Source organism: Meriones unguiculatus, chromosome 1 (genome assembly GCF_030254825.1).
Source record: "Meriones unguiculatus strain TT.TT164.6M chromosome 1, Bangor_MerUng_6.1, whole genome shotgun sequence".
NCBI classification, from domain to species: domain Eukaryota; kingdom Metazoa; phylum Chordata; class Mammalia; order Rodentia; family Muridae; genus Meriones; species Meriones unguiculatus.
This window is the reverse complement of record NC_083349.1, coordinates 195,567,403-195,593,599: the sequence shown is the minus strand read 5'-3', so window position 1 is coordinate 195,593,599 and position 26,197 is coordinate 195,567,403. Positions and strand designations below refer to the sequence as shown.

Below are 26,197 nucleotides of genomic sequence, written 5' to 3'. Positions count from 1 at the left end.
CATGGCTACCGGCTCTTCCATGTGACTCCAGATGCTGTGGAGTTGACAGTTAGAACTAACCAGCACACTGTCTAACTTTCATCAATTAGCCAAAATTTTGTCAAGTGAAGCTCCTACAGTAAAATTCCACAGCTTGGTTCCGGGAGACAAAGCTTAAGAATAAGCCAGCTTCCCGTTCCCGGGGACAGCTACTGCGTGCTCTCCCGGAAGGGTTAAAGAGCCGCACGGAGCCCCGCAGACACATCTGTGCTTATTGTCACAACTCTGTGTAAATTCACCCCACTCGGTGGAGGCCCCCTGCTAGTGGCCAGATGGTTTCTGTCATGGCGAGGAAGAGGCCACCCTGAACCACCCGGGTTGTTTGCTCTGATGGGTCACAGGGAATGCAAATGCGGCCCCAGCCAAGTGGGGAACTCTGTAGCCTACCCACGTGTTGGGAGTTAAGGACTCAGAGATCTGCTCCGAAGCATGTCTGACTTGCTCACTCGTTCTTTGTAGTCTCTTTGTCAGAATTAAATTATCATTTAATGCCTTCACACCTTTGTCTTGTCAAAGGTGGTATGATTTCAGTAATTTTGAATGTTCTTTGGATTATTGGGAAGAGCTTACCCTCCCCCCTCCTCTTGCTCCACAACAAAAGGCAACGTGAATATTCGTATATGTGTATTAGCTTTGGGGGTGAGGGCCTGTTTGGGGGACAATGCTTTCATCGTCACATGCCAGCAGCTTCTGTCTCTGCTGCCCTTGGGTGTTGCCAGCAACTGTGAGGTGCCCTACTCCAGCTGCCTGGCTTTCTCCGTTACCTTCAGCTAGAGTCTCCACTGAGCTCTTACTTTGGGGCTAGATTTCATTTTTGGTAGGCTTGCAGAACTTAAAAACACATACTGCAAAATTCCTTCCTTTGCCTTTCTATGATGTCATTCATTTTACCTGGCCTGCCACAAGAAAGAAAAAGGCAAATTGGGTCCAAGTCATATATGTATTCTAAGACTAACTTCTTAATGGCATCTGTTAAAGTCTCCACCATTAACTGAGTCCCAACTGTTGCCAAGATTAATTGAGAAATGCCTGAAGGTAAAATAAATATTGCAGCTTACTTTAATTCAAAACCATATCAGCCAAGAATGGAGGCGCAATTAGTGATAAAGATGTTAATAATTAGTTGTACGCTGTTAAGTTTTATATTCATGGTTATATAGAGTGAAGAAAGAATGTCCCCAGGAGGGCAGAAATCAATGTTTCACCTTGATTGCTATTTTAATGTGCTTATTTTAATGGGGCCATCCTGTAGAAACCCTTGGGCACATTTCCAGTTTTACATAAATGTAGAATTAATTATTATGGAAGCATATAATTTTAGAGCTGGAGCAACCTTGGCGGTCATTTAATTCAGTTTAGTCATTTCAAAAATAAGTAAGACTCAAATGGCTTACGTGTTTCTGCAGAGTACCGGAAGCTGGCCCTCTGCTCCAGGCCAGTGGCCAGGGCACCCTCTCAGGCCTCTTACCCCGAGTCTCCTGCTTCCTCGGCAGTCCCCCGACACAGCGTGGTAGATTACTTCTAAGGTTTCTGCCCTGTCCTGCGTGTTGCTCTGGCTGCTTTGGTTGTGAGGCTGGGGTCCTGGCACACAGCCCTGGTGCGCTTTTGCTTTTCTGTACCAGTCTGAGCTCTGTGTTCTGTCAAGGGTGGTTGCGTAATAAACTGACAACGCATGGGCCCAGAGGGTGTGCTCTTCTTGCAGAGGACCTGAGTTTGCTTCCCGCTGCCCACGTCTGGCAGCTCACCGCCTCCTGTAACTGAAGCTCCAGAGCGTCTCATGCCCTCTCTGCACTCTCCCACACAAATAAAAATAAAAGCTAATAAAATAAATCGACAGGCAGGAGAGTTCTGGGCCCATTTTTGCTTTTCCTTGGCAGCACTAGTACTGAGTGTGGAGAGCGAGCCTTGTGCACGTAGAGGCCGCTCTCTCTAGCAGTGTGCCACACCCCCAGATCTGCTACTTTTTAACCTGCTCATTAGAGCTGACCGTGTCCTCACAGTGGAGGCGTGAAGTTGGCCAAGGTGGGAGTATTTACACCAAAGCAGTGGGCAAGTGCTTCAGGTCAGGCCACTGAGAAATGCAGTGGGGTAAACATTTACGAGCATAGCCACTGCATGTGTGATCCTTATGAAGTCTCAGAAGGCAGTGGACCTTTTTAAACAGTTAAAGATTCATGTCAGCCTGAGGACAACTCTGCTTAGCATGGCTTTCCTCAGTGATGGACTGGTAAGCAATCACTTAATCCCTTCTGGTCTTTTAAGGTCAATGCGAGTTAGGTCTCAGACTGTAATAGAATGTCATGGCCCAGGCTAAGCTCCACTCACCCAAGAATGCGCTCTGGATATGCGTGGTCATGGAGATCCTGTGGAATATCAGACACAGCTCTGTGAGAAAAAAAAGCACATCATCAAGGAACAAAAAGTTAATGGGAAGTAACTGTTGCTGAAATTGCAATTACATCTCTACAGGACTTGGAAACCCTTAGTAGCTTCCCGTGGCCTGCAGAAATGGCCAAGCTTCCTGGTGCAATGAGCTTGCACTGACCACAACTTGATTCTAACCTTGTTTCTAGCCACTCACGTTGCCTCCAGGTTCATCCAACCCTTGATTCCCACCTCCATTCTACCTCAGTGTCCAGGGAGCCTCTGCCCTGGCTTCCATGATGTCTCTTTTGAGCCCCGGGCCTGGAACTCTTGGGTTGGTATGCAGGTCACATGACTGTTGGTCTTTGTTGTGTGCTTTCCTTTAGGGGCAGGACCCAAGGTCCCATCGGCCCTGGCAAGTATGGCTATGGGAAGGCTCCCTACATCTTACCACTGCAGACAGACACCACGCACACCCCACAGAGGCTTCGGAGACAGAGGCCGTCGTCCAGGCATTCCAGGTCCCGGGAGGCACCCTCTTCTCGACAGGGCTTCAGGCCCCCAAGCCGCCCGTTCTCCCACAGTGGCTCTCCTTCTGCACTGCCAGCTTCGGAGGCCTCTCACTACCAGCTGCCTTTGACTCACGATCAAAGCTATCCTGCAGCCTCCAGTCTCTTCTACAGCCCAGAAATGAGCAGCGTCAACGGTGCTAGGCCCCATGGGGCAGCTCAGGCTTTTCCCCATCATCTTCGGTCTACTGCAATCTCATGCATTGGGGCCTATCGGCAGTACAAACTGTGCAACACCAACGTGAGTACACAGCACCTCGGCCTGGCCATGGCGCAGCTTTTGTTTGTTGTTGTTTGTTTTTAATTTCTGCTCAGTTTAGCACCCAGCGCATGGAAGACTGAAGGGGATCCTGTTAACAGACCTTTTCTCTCCTCTCCCTTCTCCCTCCGTGTACTCACCTGTGTGTGCTGCGTTTGTCTGTGCCTGTGTAATGCTTTTAGAAAAATGTATTCAGCCAGGCAGTGGTGGCACACGCCTTTAATCCCAGAACTCAGGGAGGCAGAGGCAAGATTGCTGTGAGTTCGAGGCCAGCCTGGTCTACAGAGTAAGTCCAGGACAGCCAAGGCTACCAAGAGAAACCCTGTCTCAGAAAACCAAAAAGAAAAAAAAAATGTATGTGTAAGTGACGGAGTCATTTTAATAATCATGTAATAATGATATGATTAATTAGCTGTGACTGGACAACAACTTCCAAGGTCTAGGTGGCTAATGCTAAAAGTACCTGTGTATTCTTGTGTGTGTACCTATGTGTGTGCGCGCAAGTGTGTGTAGGGCAAAGGCCTATGTCACGTGTCTTCCTCAATCACCCTTTACCGTGCTTTTCTGGTCTTCTTTGATATTTATTTATTTATTTTTGTTTGTTTGATGTTTATTTCTATCTCTGTGTATGTGTGCGGGCCTCTCCGAGTTCATGTATATCCTGTGGACGCAGGAGTACAGGAAGGCCAGAAAAGGACATTGGATCCCTTGGAACTGGAGTTACGACTGCTTATGAGTCTGAGGTGGGTGCTGGGAACTGAACCCGAGTCTTCTGATGTGCAGAACATACCCGTGACTGCTGAGCCATATCTCTAGTCCCTAATTTTTTTTAAGCAAGCTCGCGCTGAATCTGGGGGCCATTGACCCAGCTTATTCTAGCTGGCTAGCAAGCCCCGAGGACCACCCAGCGCCAGGATGACAGGCGACAGGCACATGCCACCGTAGTCTTTGGTGGCATTTTACCAAAGTCTGCGTCTTCGCAGCCTTGAAAATATTTATTCTTGCTTGTGAGTCTACGGGTCAAGTGCAGTCTGGCTGCCAAGGAAGCAGGTGTTTGGGGAGGAGCCACCCAGCAGTCTTCTTGAGGGCTCCTCGCTACCCCATAGAGTAGCACGTGAGGTGATGTGCCACAAAGGAGAAAACGGTGAGCTCTTGAGCAGTTCCATCTTAGGAGAGAGGCCAGGACAGCTGGAATGGTAGGTGCGTGCAGAGGCTCTGGCCAGCAATTGCTTTCTCAGAGTATTCAGGGATGTAGGGATTTGAACAGCTGTCATGGTGGAGATAGTCTGAAGACTCACTTTGGATATTAGTTCAGCAGTAGTTATTGATCCCTCACTCTTCCCGCATCTCATAACCTCTGCTTTCGTTAATAACTCACCTCAAGCCAAGCAGTGCATGCGCTACTTTTCTTGCCTCCTCTAATCCTCTGCTTAGCTCTAGGAATTTGTTCTTCTTTCCGAGTTCCAGTTGCAAAGCAAGGTTCCACGGCCCGGGCAGATGCCACTGGTTCTGGGCAGTAAAGCAAGTGGTTGTTGTGACCTGTCAGTGACCAGGGGCACAACAGTGCAGGACTGGGGAGAGAAGAGGAAGGAGGGAGGGAAATGGAAGAGGTTACATTTCTAAGCTGCCACAGTTTTCATTAATAATTTAATCTACCTTAAGACTCGTCAGTGGGTAACAGGACAGCTGCTACACATTAGCTTCAATTTCCTCATTAAAAATCTATTTCCTGCTATGGAGTCCATAGAAGTGACTTAATTTGTGATCTTAATAATTCCTCCAAACGCCTGCTTTGCCTTTTAGTCTGTTCCTCTGCAGTGAGATTTCAGGGATTATTCGTTTCTATAAAGCACTCATTTTTCTAAAGCCATAGCTAGCCAGCCAGCCAAACTGCAATGAATATTGTGCCATGAAAGATAAAAGCCCCATTGTCTGTGGGGTGAGGATGAAGCTCCGGGTAGAGCCTTTGGCTGGCATTCGCTAGGCTCTCCATTTGATCCTCCATAATAATAATAAAAAAGTCAAATCTACTTTACAGTGTTGTTATGAGGATCAAATGAGGTGTTATCTAAAAACGTTTTATGAATTGAAAAAGTAAGGAGTTACTTGACTACAGGATGAAATGTCGCTCTTGTTTTGAATAGCCATTGCTGTCCCAACTAAAATGAAATCAATGTTTTGCAAAGTAGTACATGTTCTTCCGTTGACAAGTATGACTTGTGTTTTTGAGATCAAAGTGAGTCATAAAGAGAAAGAAAAAGATAGAGGGCATTGGGAACACCTGTGGGACCGTCATCTGCTTGGCCCTGCTTTCATTTCATTTTTATTCTCTTAAATTTATGTGTGTGAGAGAGAGAGGTAGACACAGAGAGAGACAGAGACAAGGAGAGAGAGCTGGTGTGTCCTGTGTGTGCACAAGTACTTGGGGAAGCCAGAAGAGTGGGGTCAGACCCCTGGAGCTGGGATTATAGGCATTTGTGGGCCATCTGAGGTAGGGACTAGAATCTGAACTTGGGTCCCCTGAAATAGCAGCAAGTGCGCTTGACCTGTGAGCCATTTCTCCAGCCCCATGCATATCAAAATAGGGAGCTAGGGCCAGGGATGGTGACAAATGTCTTTGATCCCAGCACTTGGGAGGCAGAGGCAGGCTGTTCTGTATGACATGGAGACATGCCTGGCCTACACAGTGAGGGCTACCTAGAAAGACCATCTCTCCGAAAACCAAACCAAACCAAAACAGAGAAAAACAAAACCTAACAAATAAAATAGAGCTAGGAATGGTCCGGAAAGACAGAAGAGAGCCAGTTGTCTCTTTGGTCCCTTGGTCTCCTGACTTGTACTTTTTACAGCACACACTCTGTTAGATCTATGTTACCAAAGCAGGTGGTAGCCAGGGCTTCCCCGGGAGCTGGAGTAAATGCAGAGAAGCATCAAGGAGACTGAGATGCAGAGAATAATTCGTCTGAGTTCTTTTATCTTTTTTTTTTTTCTGATATACGTTGCATAGGCCACCTGTAAACTCACAGTATAGTAAAAGATGTCCTTGGACTCTGCTAAGATGACTGTGTGCCCCATCATACCCAGTGCTCTGGACATTTTAAAACCAGGATATAGTTAAGTCTCCAAAACAGGACAGAGTCAAATGTCCTGTACCTTATAGGTTTCGTTCCACAGTTTTTGTTGTGACACAGTGAATGCCAGGGTTCTGGGCACACACCCTGACTGTCTTTATGGAGACCCGTCATCTCCCATGGGTCCTGTCATCGCCTACCTTCTTTTTGTAAGCTCTGGACTTCATGAAACCTGCACCACACCCCAAGAATCCTTAAAAACTTCCACTTTTTAGGCACCTCTAAGGCCAACCTGGGTATGATAATCTCCTGGGAGGTTTGAAAAGATTTAGTATATAGTTTTGCTCATAGTTTATTGTGGTGTGAATATACAAGGAAAACCTGGAAAGGAGAAAGGCTTAGGGGAACAAGTCCAAAACAGCCAGACACGGGCTCCCAGGAGTCATTTCCTTTGGAATCTCAACATAGGTCCTCTATGAGTTATTGAGAAACACATGAATTTTTCTGCTAGAGACTCATTTCTCTATGCTAAAGCTTTTGTATGTGGCTATTCTCTGTCTCATCACAAAACTCTAGACTCCCCAAGGAAAGCAGGTGTTCTGTGTGAACTAGATTGCCTGTGTGTGAGTCCTGGTGCCTACACTGACCATTAGCGGGTGAAGAGAGCAACTGAAGCCTAAGTTCCTAGGCTTCAACCATGGACCAACTTTGCCAACAGACTTTTCTGAGAAGAGCAGTCTCGGCCTCCTAGCACCAGTGACGCCATGCAGACATCTCTGTGCCTCCCCGTTCCCCACTGTGAAGAGGTGGCATGCATCCCTAGATCATGCAGATTTTCCTCCTCCTCCAGGAATACACATGGCGGTATTATAGAAACGATTACCTGAACCAGCAGAGAAGGCAGGTCATTACCTTAGGTCCTCTCCTGAGATTAAAAAGTCTGCACACACCTTTGCTCTCCTGGATTTTACCTGGGAGAAGAGAAAGAGGGGGACCTGATCCAGCACAGGTTGCAAACAGCAGTTTCTCAACTCCGTCCTTTACCTTGTGCTCAGCACATATTGCTTCAGGTTTGGTGGACCCCATCCTCCACCCCCATCCTAAGCTTCCTACACCAATGAGCTGCTCAGTTCTGGGGTGAATGGGGAGGAGGAGGAGGAGGCCGGTCAGGAGTGACTATTTTGCAAGCTTCTGAATGAACCCTGACTCCTTTCTGCTCATGGCTCCTTACTCCACAGAATAATGCTCTAAAACAGTGCTTCTCAGCCTTCCTAATGCTGCAGGCTGTTAATGCAGCTCCTCATGTTGTGGTGACCCCGACCGTAACTTCGCTGCTACACCGTGACTGTAATTTTGCTACTGTTATGAACTGTACTGGAAATACTTGATATGCAGCAGATATGATATGTATATCCTGTGAAGCAGTTTTTTGACCCCCAAAGGGGTCATGATCCACAGTTTGAGAACCACTGCAACCACTGCTCTAGACTTAAGAGGAAGGCTTTTTTTTTTTTTTTTTTTGTTTTTTGTTTTTTGTATGTGTGTGTGTGTAATATATCAGAGATGGGGAAACCAAATTTTTGGTGCCTTAGAAGTTGAAGTTAAAAGATCTTTTCTTGTTGTGTACTTGAGCATCTTTTGGTTATATGCCTAGGAGTGGTATAGCTGGGTCTTGAGGAAGCGCTATTCCTAGTTGTCTGTGAAAGTGCCAGATTGATTTCCAAAGTGGTTGTACAAGTTTACATTCCCACCAGCAGTGGAGGAGGGTTCCCCTTTCTCCACAACCTCTCAAGCATGTATTGTCACTTGAGTTTTTGTTCTTAGCCATGCTGATGGGTGTAAGGTGAAATCTCAGGGTCGTTTTGATTTGCATTTTCCTGTAACTAAGGATGTTGAGCATTTCTTTAAGTGTTTCTCTGCCATTCGATATTACTCTATTGAGAATTCTCTGTTTAGCTCACTAAGGACCATTCATGGAGATAACCTAGAACCCTTGCACAGATGTAGCCCATGGCAGCTCAGTGTCCAAGTGGGTTCCCTAGTAATGGGAACAGGGACTGTCTCTGATATGAACTCAGTGGCTGGCTCTTTGATCACCTCCCCTGCAGGGGGGAGCAGCCTTACCAGGCCACAGAGGAAGACAATGCAGCCAGTCCTGATGAGACCTTATAGGCTAGGGTCGGATGGAAGGGGAAGAAGACTTCCCCAAATTAGTGGACTCAGAGGCATGGGAGGAGATGAGAGAGGGAGGGTGGGATTGGGAAGGGACGAGGGAGGGGGCTACAGTAGGGATACAAGTGAATAAACTGTAATTAATAAAATAAATAAGTAAATTTTTAAAAAGGGTATTTTCTACTATCTGCTTCTGGGTCTATATTGGATTTGCTAAATCTATTAACCCACCAAGTCATCCATGACTGGGGTGTCTGTCTTTCCCTAGCATCTTCTCTAAGGCCCACTGAACTCTTTGCATTCTCCTTGGGGACCAGAATGATAATGTCTCCTCTGGGAGAGGTGGGCTGTAGAGTCACATGGTTCAGTGCAGGGACCACGTGATCAGTGGCAAGGGCTTTGGATGTCAAAGGAGCCACCTTGGACCTAGACTTCTTGCATGAAGTGAACTTTAGGGGAAGGATGCCTGGGCTGGAGGGTGCTTTCAGCAAGCACCATTGTCATGGATTCCATTGCTGCAGATTTCCTTGGGGTGGAGCTGGTCTTTCTGATGTGGGGTTGGTTGTCTTTTCCTTAGAATAAGAGAGGATGAAGGGAGGATGTTGAGCGGCTCTTCAGAGCAGCTGAGCGGGGTCTCTGCAGGCAGCTGTAATTTCTACCCTGTGTCTGGACTGGAAGGAAATAAGTAGGAGCTGAAAGACAACTCAAGAGTGCTGTTTGATGGAGGAATTTAGAAATTGTCCAGGTAAGAAGTGAATGTGCTTCTGAAGGATTGAACGCCTGAGCCACGGGGCCGTGACTGGGCTGGCCACCTAATGGCACCAGAATATAATCTCTTTCTGCAGCTGCTTTAGCTGAGAAATCCGTGATGGTGTAGGTGCTTTCAGCAGCTCTAATTCTACTCAGGGGTCTTGGAATCTTCACAGTAATTTTTCTTTTATGTATTTTCATATATACAAAGTATACATGTGTGTATGTACATAAATATACACAGGCACACAAGTCATACATGAGTCGTGCATACCTGTGTGCTGTTCACAATCAACACTTTTCATGCTTGTAATAATATTGTACAGGGCCAATGAAATGGCTCAGCCAGCAAAGGTACTTACCACCAGCTATGATGATCTGAGTTCGAGCCCCACAATCCTGGTCCATGCATTTGTGCACACACACACACACACACACACACACACACACACACACACTGACACACTGTGGTGGAGGGGAGATATTTGTATACATGAGCAAATACAAACAAAATGAAATGTAATCATGTTTTTAGAAGTGGTTTAATAAACAGTGAATATAACTGCTTTACAATAAAGTTGTGCAAGTAGCAACACTGTGCTATTAAGATGAGTGTATCAGGCTCCCAGGACAGAGCTCTCAGTCCTTAGATGTGGGTCCTAGGCCAAGGAAGGGCTCGGTGTGTAAAAACCCGAGTGTGACCCCCACACAGAGCCCAGGTCAAAAACAAAAACAAAAATGGTGTCTTGGAGGTGTCTACTCACAATCCCAGCCTTGTGGTGTGGCTAACCAGGCCTAATCAGTGAGTCACAGCAGCGTGAGACCCTCTCAAAAAAAAAAAAAATCTGGACAGCATCTGAGAAATAACTCCTGAGGTATTGTCTGGCTCCCACACAAGTGCTCTTGCACCTGAACACACACACACACACACACACACACACACACACACACACACAGTTCCTGAGCCCATCTGCTTCACTCTGTCAACTCCCAACCTTTCCCCATTGACTGTGAAAGGAAGAAATCATCCCTTCTCTCCTACTCTGTCAGTCTCTGTCACATTTTTCCTTTCAGTCATAGTCCAGTATGTTGGTTTCTTTTCTATTAAAAAAAAATCAGTCATCATTAAAAAGGATCCATTGACTCCTTGTTTTGCTAGATTAGACGCTGAGTTTCCTGCTGGCTAAGCACCAGCTAGCCCCCCTTTGTCCCCTCCAGTCCCTGCACACCCCTACCCCCTCCAGATACACAGGTCCTTATGTACCTTTCTTGAGTTGGCCTGTGAGACCCCAAGAAGCCATGGTGTGAAGCTTCTTTGTGTCCTCATTAGCCAGAACACCTAGCACAATGACTGCCTTGGAGTGGAATTTCCTACCCTTCCAGGCAGGCAGCAGAGGGCGAGGAATCCACCCTTGTCAATGGAGTTTCTGACATAGCCACCAGGAACTGTAAGTTCCTTAGGACAGTTTGCACGTTTGAGTAAATGTATACTTTGTCAGGTGGTTAGCAGAAAAGCATTCTTTTAAAAATGTACAGGTATAGACATTAAAAAAAACAGAAGTACATGAGTACATAAATGACCTGAGACAGGGCCTAGGGCTATGTGTGTGTGTTTATGTGTGTGTGTGCAGAGAACTTAAAAATAGAAGATTCTGGCAGGGGATGTGGCATAGTTGGGGGAGTGCTTGCCTGTCATACACAAGGCTGTGGGTTCGACACCCAGAACCACATAAAGCAGATGGGATATATAGCCTGTCATCCCATCACTAGGGAAGTAAATGCAGGAAGATCAGAAGTCTAAGGTCATCCTTGGCCACATAATGAGTTCAAAGCCAGTCTGGGATACATGAGACCTTGTCTTTAAAAACAAAATGTTCTTCTGGGTGAAAGGATGGATTTAGTTACGCTGACATGCTTTGGGGCTTTGACTCTGGGAAAACATTATGGGCTTCTTCTCTTGGATGGAAAATGGTGCACTTGGGAATTAAGAGAAATTCAGATTAGAAATGCAATGCAATGCCTCGACTTCAGGCAAACCATATCACTGCCCAGAGAACTACAGGAGCGGTAGGAGGTGGCGGGGACCTTTGGAAAGATGGAGCTGGTCCCGTGTGGCTTGAGAAAGGAGATGGAGCACGCTCTCTGGTAACTGGGAGACCCTTACTCTTCATATGGAGGATGAATCGGGTTGAAGGAGTGTGAAAGAGAATGTTTGCCAGGAGTGCCAGCCTTCCAGTTGGTCAGGCATAGGTTCCGGAACCGCCGGATCCATCTTTGGTGTATTTCATGAAGCTGCCATTCATCAACAGTGCCATGAGCTGTTGCATACTGGGTTAAACCTCACTCAAATTTCTAGAGATTTGGTATGGACAGGGGAAGATGCAAATTTTACCATTCCTTGTGATAATTTCGCTGTAGGCCATGAGAAGCTAAGTAGGTGGTGTGTGTACACATGTTCAGACGCGCCCACATGAGCACACGTGTGTGAAGATCAACTTGGGATGTCTTTCCTCAGTCTTTCTTTTCTTTCCTTCACTTCCTTTTTGGTTTGGTTTGAGACAGGCTCTTTCCATGCCTGTTCAGCCAGTGAGATTCATGGCTGTTCTTGTCTCAGACCCTTTAGTGCTGGGCTCACTGGACTCTGCATTACTGTAGCTTTTCACGTGAGTTCCGGGAGCTTCTAGGAGCTCTGAACTCGCTCCTTATGCTTCTGTGCAAGCCCTTTTCCAACTGAGCCATTTCCCCTAAGTAATTCTACAGCAGTTATTAACTTGGGGGCTCACAGTCTGTCCCAAGTAGGTCTAGCTACCTGTCTTTAAGAAACTAACCAGAAGAGCCAAATTAAAGGAGAAAAAAATAGAAAAGGGTTTCAGTGGAACCCTCAAGTCCCTCTTCTTCTTGGGGTTCAGAAGTAAGAACAAAGTTTAAATAGAGGACCAACAATATACACCTCTAAGAAGTCCAGCCAAGGTGTGGTCAACCCCACACTGACCCATTACTCTACAGGTTGCAGTTCCGTCCCGTAGGGTGGTCTGACAAACTGCTAAAACTGTGTGACGTGTCTTTCCTGGAGACATGGTCTCTGATGGGCGCCTTTTCCTTCTCCCAGCATCAGAGTCCTGGGGGGCTCTGTGTTTCAACAGTCTAATAGACTGTGAGATGCGTTCCTCTCTAATGTCTTCTTTCTGCCAGCTACCTCCTCATGAAGGCAGGGTAACGTTTCTAGATTTCTTTTTTAGATCCCTTCAAGGAAGAAGTTAAATGTGCCCTCTGTTGCCATGGTAGCTGGTCTTTTGATTGAATCCAGAGTAACTTCAAGGATTTTTTAAAAAAAGAAAGAAAGAACATATCTGACCCAGGCAGATTCAAGGTCAAATTCTTGGCACCATCTTCACTGAGCTTGGTGCTCCTCATCTCCTCAGGAGAGGAAAGTAATTTAATTACCGAAAGGTAAGTGTTGCATCACCGATGGTGGCCCACTGAGCAGTGGAATTAGGCAGGCCAAGTTGTCAGCTCTGATTAACCAGGGTCGCTAGAAATGTGGCCAGAATTTCCATAACTCTCTGTGTGACTCAGAGGGTCCCCAGGCGCTCGTGAGACAGAATTTTGGACAGGGCATGTGCTGCTTTATAAGGACTCAGCTCACATTAAAGTACATCTTCGTTTTTCTTCCAGAGGCTCCAGTGGAAACATCTCTCCCTCCCTGGGGCGAACAGGGCCATCTGAGGGAAGGCTGTCTCCCCAGGGGCATTCCTTGGCTGAAAAGCCCCAGCCTTTGTTGGTTCCAACCTGAACAACCCTGCTCTCTTTCTACACGGCTTCCTACCCCATCCCCACCTCCCACCAGTTTTCTGACCTGAACAGTACAGGAATCTGTGCCCCACGGTCAAGGCTCTGTTCCTTAGGATCCTGCCCAAGGCCAGCTCACAGCCTAACAGAGAGATGATTACTGACAAGGTGAAGGGTGACTCAGCCTATGACATCAGGAAACAACCAATTTAAAACTCTTATAAATGCACAGGCGTCTGTAACCTGGAAGTATTAGCTTCACAGAGTCTGCTAAAATGAGGAGATTATATGCTGATAATAGGAGACAAGTACAAACAGATGTCATCTACAAAAGAGACATAAAACAGGATTTCCCTGTCCTCCTTGGTGTCATTCTTGCTACTTATGGCTGCAGCTGCTTCACCAAACCCATGAGGCTGAACCTGACCTAGGCTTTAGACACGTCCCAGTGGCTGTTAGCACCTGCCGGCATTAGGTGCTGGGTGCCAGTATTTGAATGTGTGCCCTCGCTCTCCTGCTCTCTCCCCCAGATGCTGGAAATCCAATAGTTTCTTTCTTTCTTTCTTTCTTTCTTTCTTTCTTTCTTTCTTTCTTTCTTTCTTTCTTTCTTTCTTTCTTTCTTTCTTTCTTTCTCCTTTCTCTCTCTCTTTCCTTCTCTCTCTCTCTCTCTCTCTCTCTCTCTCTCTCTCTCTGTCTCTGTCTCTCTTTCAAAATAATGTTTTTATACATCCATTGAGAGTTTCATACAATGTATTTTGGTCATCATTCCCCTCTTCCAGATCCTCACCCACCTTCTAGCACCCCTCTTCCCTGCCTCAAACCGTTGAGTCTAGTTTGTATCCACCGACTGCTCCTGAGCATGGGACCTGCTGTGGGATGGTTGACACGCCAGGCATCAGCCCATCAAAGAAAGCGACTTTCTGTCTCCCAGCATCAATCAAATGTCAACAACTCCTTGGCTGGGTGGAGCTCCATGTCCACTTCTCTTCCTCCATGACCTTGGGTTTGAACCTGTACATGCTGTCATAGTCACTGCGAATTCATGTGTCTGTCAGCCCAATAGGTCTGTAAAATGCTGGTTCCCTGAAGTCGGTCACCATCTCTGGCTCTTTCACTTTCTCCCACCCTCTTCCTCATAGATCCCGAGCCTTCAGGGGAGGAATGTGATATGAACCTCCTGTTTGGGGCTGTGAATTTCGTCTTTACGCTTGCACAGTGGGATGTGAGCAGCTGAGCTGCCACCCCAGCCCCAGGAAGCAGTGTTCTAACGAAGCCTTTAGGCTCTTCCCTCTCCAGGACGGTGCTGAGGACTGCTACACGGACCAGTCTTTCCCTTTTACTCAAAGTAATTTTTTCTCACATAACATGTCCTGATTATGGTTTCCCTTCCCTCTTCCTCCCAGGTTTTCTCCACCTCCAGTCCCATTCAGGTCCAGTCCATATCTGTCTCTCATTAGAAAACCGATAGGCCAGCCGGGGTGGTGGCACACGCTGTTAATCTCAGCACTCAGGATGCAGATCTTTGTGAGTTCAAGGCCACCTGGTCTACAAAGCGAGTCCAGGACTCACCAGGACTATTACACAGAGAAACCCTGTCTCTTGGGAGAAAAAAAAGAAAGAAAACCAATAGGCTTCTAAAGGATAATAACATACTATAATAAGATAAAACAAAAACTAATAATACATCTAAATTGGAAAAAAAATAAACAGAAGGAAAAGATCCCAAGGGAAGGCAAAAGGAACCAGAGATGCACTCATTCGCCCTCTGAGGAGTCCCATTAAGAACCCTGACGTGGAAGCTGTAACGTGTGCAGAGGACTGCTGCAGACCCATGCAAGCCCTGTGCAGGCTTCTGCAGTCTCTGTTAGTTCACACGAGCAGCTCGTGTTCATTTAGAGGGCCTTGCTGTCTTCATTCTCTCTGGCTCATACACTCTTTTTGCCTTCTCTTCTGCAGGGTGCCCTGAGCTCTGAAGGAGGAGATTTTATGGAGACATCCTGTTTAGGGCTGAGTGTTCCAAGGTCTTTCACTTTCTGCATAATGTCTGGCTGTGGGTCTCTGTATTTGTTTCCCTTTGCTTCAGGAGGAAGCTTCTCTGGTGATGGCTGAACATGGCACTGATTTATGAGGATGGCAGAATGTCACTTTATTGCTGCCTTTTTTTTTTTTAAGAACGGTGTTATTTGGCTTTACTCCAGGTCCCTGGGCTATCTAGTCTCATTTTCTTGGTCACCCAAGCAGTGTCAGGGTACAGGTTACCTCATGGTGTGGCCTTAAGCCATACCACATATTGGTCAGTTACTCCTACAAGCTGTGTACCACAGTGGGTAGGACACCACTGTAGATCGAAGGGTTTGGGCCTGTACTGGTGTTTACATTTCTCTTTGGTAGCATGCGGAATTCCTGTACTGAAGACACTAGAGTGTATGGCGTGAAGGCTCTGGAAGGCACCAGCTCAACTTCTCCATAGTCACTGAGTTGTGTAGGTGTTATATTCAGCAATAGGGCCTTGCTGTCAGTTTGTGGGGAGCAGCTGTAGTCTTGGCAACAGCCAGGGTTATTTGCAGGATTCCCATGGAATCCCTTTGGCCAACAATTCAATTAGATGTAACCTAATCCCAGTACTGGAAACTTCCTTAGGTGACAAGAGATGGCCAATTGAGGCTCTGTCTCCTCCATTATTTGGTGATTTTTGTTAGGTTTCAAAGAAACTCAGGGTGGATGGCTGACAGAGGTACCTATTTAACAGATCAGAGCAGAGGCTGGCAGCCTGGCTCTCAGCATCTCCTATAATCCCTATTACAGTCATCCTGACTAATATATCCAACCTCTTACTCCAAATCTCTCCAGCCTCTGAGCTTCCCTTCCCTCAGCTTTTCCAATTCCTGTAAAACCTAACCATGTTGTCTGTGAGCTTCTCTTGATCTCTAGGTTCCCAAGTTCTCTCTTCTCTCCCCCTTTCTCTACCCCACTCCCTCTCTGTCATGGCCAAGGTCTGCTGGCCTGGTTCAGTCTGCTGGCCAGGCTTAGTCTGGCCCTTCCAGATGCCCCTGGCTGTTTTCTCCCTCATATCTATAATAATCCTCTCCTCAACCATACCTAGGAGCAGTCATGTCCTTGTTTTTCATTTAATTTTATTTCAATCACCTTCATATATGTTTATATTTTAGGAAGTTTCTACTGTAATGGGTTTCCACACTACCCTCAAATGGACCTTAACTCTAGCTGTCTCTCCCTGTATCCTCTCTCTTTCCTCCTCTTCCCATTCCCTCCCTACCTGAGCCTCTCATTCCAGTCCTCTACCACATTCTCTATAGCTGTATTTTATTTCCTGCTCCTAATGAGATCTATCTGTTACCCCTAGCCCCCAGCTCCAGATGATTATCTAGGTCCATCCATTTACCTGCAAGTTTGATTTTGATTTTTAATGACCAAGTAATACTCCATTGTGTAAATTTACCACATTTTCCTTATCTATTCTTTTGTTAAGGGATATCTAGGTTGTTTCCAGTTTCTGACTTTCGTGGACAGGAGCAGCAGTGAACATGGCTGAGCAAGTGTCTCCATGGTAGGATGAAGCATTCTTTAGGCACATGCCTAAGAGTGGTATAGCTTGAGGTCGATCAAGTCCCATCTTCCTGAGGAACTGCCACACTGATATCCCTAGCAACTGTACAGATCTGCAGTTCCTTCAGTGACACGCTTCTGCCAACAAGGCCATCTTTTTTAACCCTTTCCAAACAAGTCCCCCCTACTGGAAAACAAGTATCCAAATATAAGTCACCAGCCCATCCTATGTTCATTAGCAAGTCCTAATGGATACTTTTTTCTCTCCTTGACACATTTGGGGACTGATTCAGGGACGGTGACTGGGAGACTGGCTGATCTCAGGCCAACTGTGCATGACTCTGCAAAGAGGGCATGAAAAGCATCTTGCCCCAAATCTCATGAGTGTGGCGGCTCAGGCCTGTAATTCTACTTGGGAGGTGAAAGCACGAAGATCAGGCGTTCCAGAGCAGCTTTGCCGCGTGGTTTGGGGCTGACATGTGCGGCCTGGTCTTCCCCTTTCCAGCTGCTGCTGTTGGGGACACATGCGTGCAGTAGTCAGGGTGGCTAGCAGGAAGTGGGCTGCCCCAGCCTGTCGGTTCCCACGGACTGTCAGAGCTCGGCCCGCCCCTGCCCACCCAGACCCTCTCCTCACTGACTCCACATTCAGCCTCAAATGGAATCTTGTTCCATATGGTTTGCATCAGGCCCAGCAGGCTCTGGCCACCCTGAGGTGGGGTCCAAGAGCCTCCCTCCACCATCCCTCCCAAGCAGGGGATGGCCTCCTCCTGCTGGGTCTCATTCCTCCCTCTGTTCTTTCATCTTCCAGAAGATCTGATGCTTCTGATGACATACAGCAGAATCCTTTATAAACCCTTGAGGATTTTGAGCTATTAGCAGTTTATTCTGGAAATGTCTATGCATAGTGCTTTGTAATGTTTAAGAGGCCACAGGGCTCCTTTCCTTTCCCTTCTGCTAAAACACACACGCACACACACACACACACATACACACACTCATACACACACACAATACACACCATAAGCATTCACATATACACGTAATACATACAGAGATACATATACACACCACACACACAGAGGAAAGTACACACCCATAAGCACACACATAATACACACAGATACATACACACACCACACACACATACATATACACATACCACACACACAGAGGAAAGTACACACCCATAAGCACACACATAATACACACAGATACATACACACACCACACACACATACATATACACATACCACACACACAGAGGAAAGTACACACCCATAAGCACACACACACACAATATACAAATTTATATACACAGAGATATATACATACACATTCACAGAACATACATAAATGTATATATATGTATAGATATACACATATACACAGACATATACACCACACACACACACACACACACACACACCATTTAAACAGGCTGTAGCTGGGTTTTGAAATGACAGATCATCCTTTGCCACAATATAATTTAGTGGTTCTAATCTCTTACATATATATCAGGTACCCACTCCGTTAGCCGCTTACAAACGAGGTAGAAATAAGGCCTATGGAACTGCCTGTTTTCATTGGGTCTCAGAATCTCCTGGATACATTTCATAAGATACAGATTCATAGACCTCCTTCTGGACTGAAGGAGTAGAAATACTTTGGGAAGGGCTCCAGGGAGCAAGATCTCTGCGTGAATTTTGTGTATGTTGGAGGTTGGGAGCTCCTGCTTTGGAGGGAAGACAGAATTCAGACAAGAAAAGATTGGGAGGATGAAGAGAGCCGAGCACTTGATGAGGGCCATCCTGTGTGGACTGAAATCTAGGGAACCTCCCTGCCACCTCTGTACCTCAGGTGTCCTGTCTGTGAAAAAAGAATTCTATGAAACTATGACATTTGTTCTATTGGTGGCTGTGGGGATAGAGTGAGTGACATGTGAAATACATTTGAAGAGGGTCTGGTGCCTGCTGAGGGCTCTGGATGTGTTAGCTGTGGGCATTGTTCTGTGCCAGGGGAAGGATCTGCAAAGGGCTGGCTTTTAGAGGGAGGGAAGCACATTTAGCAGTCCAAAGCTGAAGGCTTGGCAAACCATTTACAATAAATTAACCTGGGAGGTTTTTGTTGTTGTTTTACTTTTTAAAAGGAAAAACAAAACAAAACAAAACAAACAAGCCTAACAATGGTTCTAAGCTGCAGGGAAGCCTGGAGATCTGCGTTAGAGTAATCTCAAGTTTTTCTCATGAGTGTGCACATTTGCAGGTGTGCACACAGTATGTGCTTAGATGTGTGGAGCCCAGAGCCAGAATTGAGCATTTTCTGTCTTCCTCCATCTTTCTCTGTATTGTATCATCTTCTTTATTTGAGATTATAATTTAATTAAAGCATCTGTTCCTTCTCTTTCCTCCCTCTACCCTTCCTGTATACCCCTCCCGCTCTCCTCAATTTACTGACCTTGATTTTTATCAATTGTTATTGGATGCACATATGTATTTGTGTATACATATATTGCTAAATATATCCTATGAATTGATATGTTACTTGTATGTATGGGCTGACCATATGGTGCTGGACAACAGTGTGCTCCTGCCTGGGGAAGACCACCTCTCCCCCAGCTAACTTTCTTGGTTGCCTGTGGTCCTCGGTATAGGTTGCTAGGCTTTGCTCTGTCCAGCTTGGCATGTTCGTTGGCGTCATCCTTGTTCAGCTCACATTTGGGCGGCTGTGTTGGTGAGATTTCACAGGATACCTTCTGACACCACTAGGAAACACAGTCTCACAGCAAAATCCCTGACCCTCTTGCAGTCTTCCTGCCCCCTTCTCCGCCATGTTCCCTGGGCCTCATCCACATTGGTACTTTAGACACAACCTTGCACTGAGCCTGGACCTTGCCAGTTTGGCTAGACGGACTGGAAGGCTCCACAGGGCTGGGCTTATGTACCTGGTTTCTTCTTTTTAAAAATGGATTCTGAGGATTCCAAATTCAGACCCACATGTTTGTGCGTTTCCACTGAACCATCTCCCCAGTCAGTAAATTCATGTTTTTATTGTTTCTGTGTTTATTTATACAGTACTAGGGCACCCAGGACCAGGCCCTACAGACTAAACTGGCAACTGTCCCACTGAGCTGTAACCCCACCCTAAACATTTAATAAAGATGACCAGCGATTTTTCAGAAACCCTGGTTTCATTGGAGGAAACCTGGTTTTCAGAGTTGAAAGGTAGCCGTGTGGTGGCCCACACCTGTGATCCCAGCACTCAGGGAGGCAGAGGCAGGCAGATCCCTGTGAGTTTGAGGGCAGCCGGTCTACAAAGCAAGTCCAAGATAGCCAAGGCTACACAGAGAAACATTGTCTTAAAACAAGCAAAAAGGAAGGAAGGAAGGAAGGAAGGAAGGAAGGAAGGAAGGAAGGAAGGAAGGAAGGAAGGAAGGGAAAGAAAGAAAGAAAGAAAGAAAGAAAGAAAGAAAGAGAGAGAGGGAGGGAGGGAGGGAGGGAGGGAGGGAGGGAGGGAGGGAGGGAGGGAGGGAGGGAGGGAGGGAGGGAGGGAGGGAAAGAAAGAAAGAAAGAAAGAAAGAAAGAAAGAAAGAAAGAAAGAGAAAGAAAGAGATCCTAGGATTACAAGCATGAGCGCTAACTACATGTTTTATATCTACTTTATTAGGCGTGTCCGGAAAGTGGAAGAAGTATCCGGGAGGTGCAGTGCGCATCCTACAACAATAAGCCATTCATGGGCCGGTTTTATGAATGGGAACCATTTGCAGAAGGTAAGGCAGCCGGGTCTGTCCCCCTGACTCAGCTGTGTCAGTAGAAATAGTATTATTATCATTATCATCATTATTATCATCATCATTGTTGTATCATCATTATTTTGTCCTATCAACTCTGTTGTTTTCAGCCTGTGTTGAGGTGATCCTGGCTAGAGAATGTGACCATTGGAGCAAAGTGACCTACAGAGGTCTTTAACAATTGTTGCCCAGCCCGGAGCATACCTGGACTATCCTTGCCTCTGAGGTGTGGCTAGAAGCAGGCAACACCTGAGGATGGCAGAGACGGGCAGAGCAGGGTTTGGGGAATGATGGGTAGATAGGGTATGAGCAAGCTGAGAGCCAGGGATTTTTTGTTTCTTAACCTCCACACGTTAGAAAGGCTGGTGAGTGTGCAGAGTGATAATTGTTCACACACTGGGAAGCCTCTCATGTTTCCTCCATACATGGAGAGAACAAAAGGGCGCACCAAGGCCCCTTGCCATATCGCAGTGATAGTCAGTGCCATATCACAGTGATAGTCAGTGCCATATCACAGTGATAGTCAGAAGTTGACGGAGCTTGTCAACACTGTTGTGTACATTGGAGTAATTTTTTCTTTGTCAAAATTCATCTAGTAGCGTGGAGTTTGGACTGAGATATGTTCGGTTCTGAGATATTTCCTGTGAGGTAGCCTCAGCAGGTCCAGAACAGTGTGTGCAGTTCTGTGCTAGCAGTCCAGTTGGCTGAAGCAGGAGCCTGCTGTCTTCAGGGTTAAGTGAGAAGCCCGAGGCAGTGGCTAGAGCTGCTGGGGTGCCTCAAAACCAGACTCCAAAACATTGCTTCTCTGTCCAGGATCTTGGAAAATGTCAGGAGAAAGCTCAGTGGTAAGATATACTTGTGTTTATGGGGAATCAACTCCCTCAGGGGCCAAACCAGTATCACCTATGCAGACACCGAGGTGCTTCTCCTGTCCCTCAGTAAGAGGCAAAGAGATTGAAAGTCAACTGCTCTGTACAAAGTCCTTACTGTCCGGTATTCCCAGGGGAGAGGCTGTAAGCTGTTAATTTCTCAGATGGTCCTGTGACATCAAGGTTGTTAAGAGCAAAACTGACTTTTAAAGTTGAGGTATGGGATCCAGCCAAGAAAGGCATGCATATGAGTCGTAGAGCAGCAGAACACAAATCAGAGAGGATATGAGGTCCTGGGGAGCAAAGGAGGGAAGGCTCAAGGTTGGTGGGAGCAGGGGAAGGAAGAGTCCACGGTCTTCAGAGCGTCCGGGAAGGAGGGCCCTGGGTCCTGGAAGAATAGGGAGAGTTTGATGTTCAGTTCAATTTGAGGTCAGTTCAGATCTTTTCCTTTCTTAAAATGCTATGGAATTCTAACTCAGATCCCAATAAGAAGGGCATTGGTGGAAACGTGCTGCAGGCACAGCATGCACAGAATTCGGATGGCAGCACTAGGCCAGTATGTTGGTTTCATATAAACTTTCCTTCCATGGTTTTATAAGGTTGGAGCAAGTTGGATGTACTATTTTTGCACTGTTCCATCAACGGTTTTAAAGTATACTCTTTTTTTTTTTTTTTTTTTCCCATAAAAGAGGTGCTTTCATTTAGGTAGGTCTTGGGACAACTCTTGTTTGGTTTTCTGTGAGGCCTGTGTATGGATAGGAAGAGCACATAGGATTAAATTGGGTAAACTGCCCCCTCGCCATTTGTACCCATCCTAGAATCTCAGCATGCAACTTTCTTTGCAAACAGGGTTGGGCTGTTGCAGATAAATGGCCTTAGGGAAGGGACAGAAAAGATGACTCAGCAGTTTAGATTACTTGCGGATTTCCAGACAACCTGAATTCGGGTCCCTGTACCCAAACTGAGCAGCTCACAACCACCTCTAACTCCTGCTTTAGGGGTTTAATGTCCTAATTCGGACTCTGAGAGCATCTGCACTTACATGTACACATTCCCTCACACAAACATCTATACATAATTAAAAATAAAATTAATCTTAAAAATTTAATTGCCTAGACTAAGTCCACACTGGAGCTGATAGGTTTATAAACCCTAATGGGTGGTATTCTCATTAGAAGAGAAAGTTGAAGTTGGGCAGAGGTGGCACAGGCCTTTCATCCCTGCACTGGGGAGGCAGAGGCAGGAGGATCTCTGTGAGTTTGAGACCAGCATGGTCTACAGAGCAAGTTTCAGGAAAGCCAAGGCTACACAAAGGAACCCAGAGGGAGGGAGGTAGGAAAGGAAGGAAGGAAGGAAGGAAGGAAGGAAGGAAGGAAGGAAGGAAGGAAAGAAAGAAAGAAAGAAAGAAAGAAAGAAAGAAAGAAAGAAAGAAAGAAAGAAAGAAAGAAAGAAAGAAAGAAAGGAAAGTTGTTGTTCATGGACATGCAGGAGGACAGCGAATTATGATGAAGGCCTGTGAGCCAAGTAACAACATCATAATTGCTGGACACTATGGGATCTAGGAGAGGCAAGGGAAGGGTTGTCCCCTAAAGCCCTCAGGATGAACATGGCCTGCCACTATTTGCAGTTTGATTTCCAGCATTCAGAACTGTGAGAAAAAAAATCTTCTGTTGTTTTAAGCCATGTGAGTGTGTTGTCTTGTCATGGTGATGGATGGTAAACAGAGAGAGAGAAATCAGGTTGTGGTTCTACTGAACCGTGTAGCTCAGGAAGGAATTCTTCTCATGAATACTTAGGAGATCGCTGGTGAAGTAAGACACGTGAACAAACAGAACCATCTGACGAACCCAGGCCCATACAAAGAAATGTTCGTCTGAGGCATCCAAGAGCCTTCTAGAAATGTTAGTGCATACCCCCCCGACTGATTTAATCAGCTGCGTTGCATCCTGGGTATCTAGAATTATTATTGTTGTTATTATCATCATTTTATTTGTATCGTCATCATCATCATTAATTAATTTAAAGATCCAGGTGATTCAAGCAGGGTTGAGAATGTTTGGTTTCCTTAGAGCAGCGTCCTTCCGTTGTTGCCAGGCTTGTGCCTAACCAGCCATTTCGTGTTACCCACGGGGAAGAGCAGAGCAGTCTGTGATGCCAGGCACAGCCCGCTGCACCTCTGCAGCTGAAGCTGTGAACTGCATCTTCCCTGCAGGGACAAGGTAGTTGGTAGCCAGATGCTTGTCCCGGCTCTACAGGCGATGGACCAGAGTCTAGGCAGAACACAGAAATTGCCCTGCAAGCGTGTCCTTGTGTTGTTGCTGTTGCTGTGGAGGCTGGTTCTTGTCTGACTTAAGTATGGTTCTACCCTTCCTTTCCTCTTTTGTTCTGGGCGTCAACAGAGACCTGAGAGACTAGCCCAAGACTGAGAGAGTGCAGGCCCACGTATGTCCCAGCCTGGCTCCGCACTCACTATAGAGCTTGAGGGTGACCTCAAACTTCTGATTTTCCTGCCTCTACATCCCAAATACTAGGATTACAGGCATGTGCCACCATGCCCTATCGAATGGCTGATTAATAAAAAAAAATGTTTTTTTATAAATACCCCAAATAGATTGTGGGAAACTACTTAGATTCCTATTATACAGCAGTGTTCAATGCTAAATGTACGAGTTACCTCATCATTGTGAGAGAAAGCCAAACAAAATAACTTTAACTGGAAAAGGCATTTTGTTGGTTATTGCTGAGAAATTGAAAAGGTGGGCTGGGTCACGTGGGCTGGGTCAGGTGGGCTGCTTTCCAGGAAACCCAGACTGTTATCCTTCAGTCTTCCTTCAGCCTTGCTTCTGCTTCTCTCAGGCGGGTGAGCAGCCTGAGAGAAGCTCCCGTGGCTTTGCACTGAGAGCCCTCACAGGTGAGACAGTCTTTCGCCTGCTGCTTTGTGCCAGCACAGAGGTGCCTCCCTCCCCGCTCCTGCAAAGACACATTAAAACTCTAATTCAGAAACAAACAAACAAACAAAAAAACCAAAAAACTCTAATTCAGGGCTTCTCAACCTTCCTAATGCTGCGACCCTTTACTACAGTTCTGTATGTGGTAGAGACCCCAACTGTGAAATTATTGTTGTTGCTATTTCATAACTGTAATTTTGCTACTGTTAGGAATTGTAATGTAAATATTTTTAGAGACAGAGGTTTGCCGAAGGGGTCATCACCCATAGGTTGAGAACAGCTGCTCCAGTTTCTAGTACGTGTGGACGTGACTATGTTGCCTAGTTTTATGTCACCCTGACAAGAGCTACAGTTATTTTGAAAGAGGGAAGCTCAGTTAGAAAATGCCTCCACCAGATTGGGCAATCTTATAGCGCATTTTCTTGGTTGATGGTTGATGTGGAAGGTCCTTCTGTGCTGTGCCTGCTCTCCTCAGAAGGGGTACAGCCATGTACACCGAGAGCCCAGGCAAAGTCACAGACATCCATGACAGAGGCAGACAGGAAGTGAGGTAGTGTGGCTGTAAGCCGAGAACACCGGGGATTGCCAGTGACTGCCAGAAGCTAGGAAGAGATATGGAAAGAGTTTTTTCACCACCACCCTCCCTGACACTTCACAGAAAGCGTGGCTCTGCTCACACCTTGACTCACTTTGATTTCCGGCTGCTATGCACAGTTCCTGGTGCCAGTATTTTATGTGGTGTGTTACACCAGCACGTGGAAACTCAGATTCTTGATAATTTTCTAAGTCAGGAAAACTGCATAGTGATCTTTTCTGATCATATTATCATCCCTGAACCCTGTTTTAAGGCATGGGTTCCTTGCTCTTGCTCAGGCCAAGTGTCTGACCCTGTCATCAGGGACCCATATCCCAAGAAGCAAAGGTAGTCAACTAGAGGTTGGGCTGACATTCAGACATTCTTCCACAAAAACAACACGAGGTTTGGGGAGATAGATTAGCCACTAAAGTGCTTACCGTGCAAGCCTGGGGACCTTAGTTCGATTCTCAGCACCCACGGAAAAAACCAGGCACAGTGCATGCTTGAAATTCCAGCATTGGGAGATGAAGACAGATTCTAGGGCCAGCCAGCCTAGAAAGGGTCTGTCTCAAAGAACAAGGTGGGCGGTCCCCGAGGTACCTCTGATCTCCATGCGTATAGACACATGTGGCCTCACACACACACACACACAGTGAAAGAGAGAGAGACAGAGACACACAGAGAGAGAGAGTACGCTTGCCTTGACTACAAGCCACATCCACAATAGTCCCACTATCTCCTACGATGTGTTACTAGAAAATTCAGCTGTCTTTTATAGCATTTACTGATAGTGGTGTTTCTCACATACTTTCAAGGAGATAAATGGTTATGGAAGTTGCATTTATTTTGGCTTTGCTTAAATAATTGTCTTTCTCTTTTTTCCCATAAGATTATTTTTTTGATGTTATTCTTCTTCCTTTCAAATGACTCCCAGGCTGAGCAGTGGGAGGAAGCCGCTGCTAGTGTTCCTGTGTGGTGTTCAGGCTTGACGGCTGGATTTTGCATTGCAGCCCAGCGTGCAATACGGCTTCTGCTATTCACTTGTGCCTACTTAGGGAAACAGCTGCATTCATTCAGCTCAATGCCACATAGAATAGTAAAAGCAGAGTGCAGCCCCTGATAAACACATTAATTTCACCAGATGGTTCTTCTTGGACCTTTAATCACAGTTCCTGGATTTGTTGACCTCACTTCAGATAATGCCTCTAGGAACGTTTGTCACAGCCTTAAGCTTGTAACGGGGGGAAGGAGACTCGGGGTGCCCCGTGTCTTCTTTGGGCTGTCATCTCAGCTCTATTTCACTTTCATATTTGGTTTGGATAATGCATTATGTCGTCAGCATACCTGCAATGGAACAGTTTAATAAGAAGACTTGGACACTGGGGCAGTCATATAGTACTCCATCTTGTGTTATACGCGATACATACATCCCAGGT

General features: G+C 46.2%; 1 protein-coding gene across 1 annotated transcript in view; it reads left to right on the top strand.

Moving 5' to 3' along the window:
* Thsd4 (thrombospondin type 1 domain containing 4) overlaps positions 1–26,197 on the top strand; it is a 516,099-nt gene that overhangs the window by 116,037 nt on the left and 373,865 nt on the right. The window contains exons 5-6 of the mRNA XM_060375409.1: positions 2,790–3,213; positions 20,244–20,346. Coding sequence (XP_060231392.1) covers positions 2,790–3,213; positions 20,244–20,346 — 527 coding nt within the window. The remainder of the gene's footprint in view (positions 1–2,789; positions 3,214–20,243; positions 20,347–26,197) is intronic.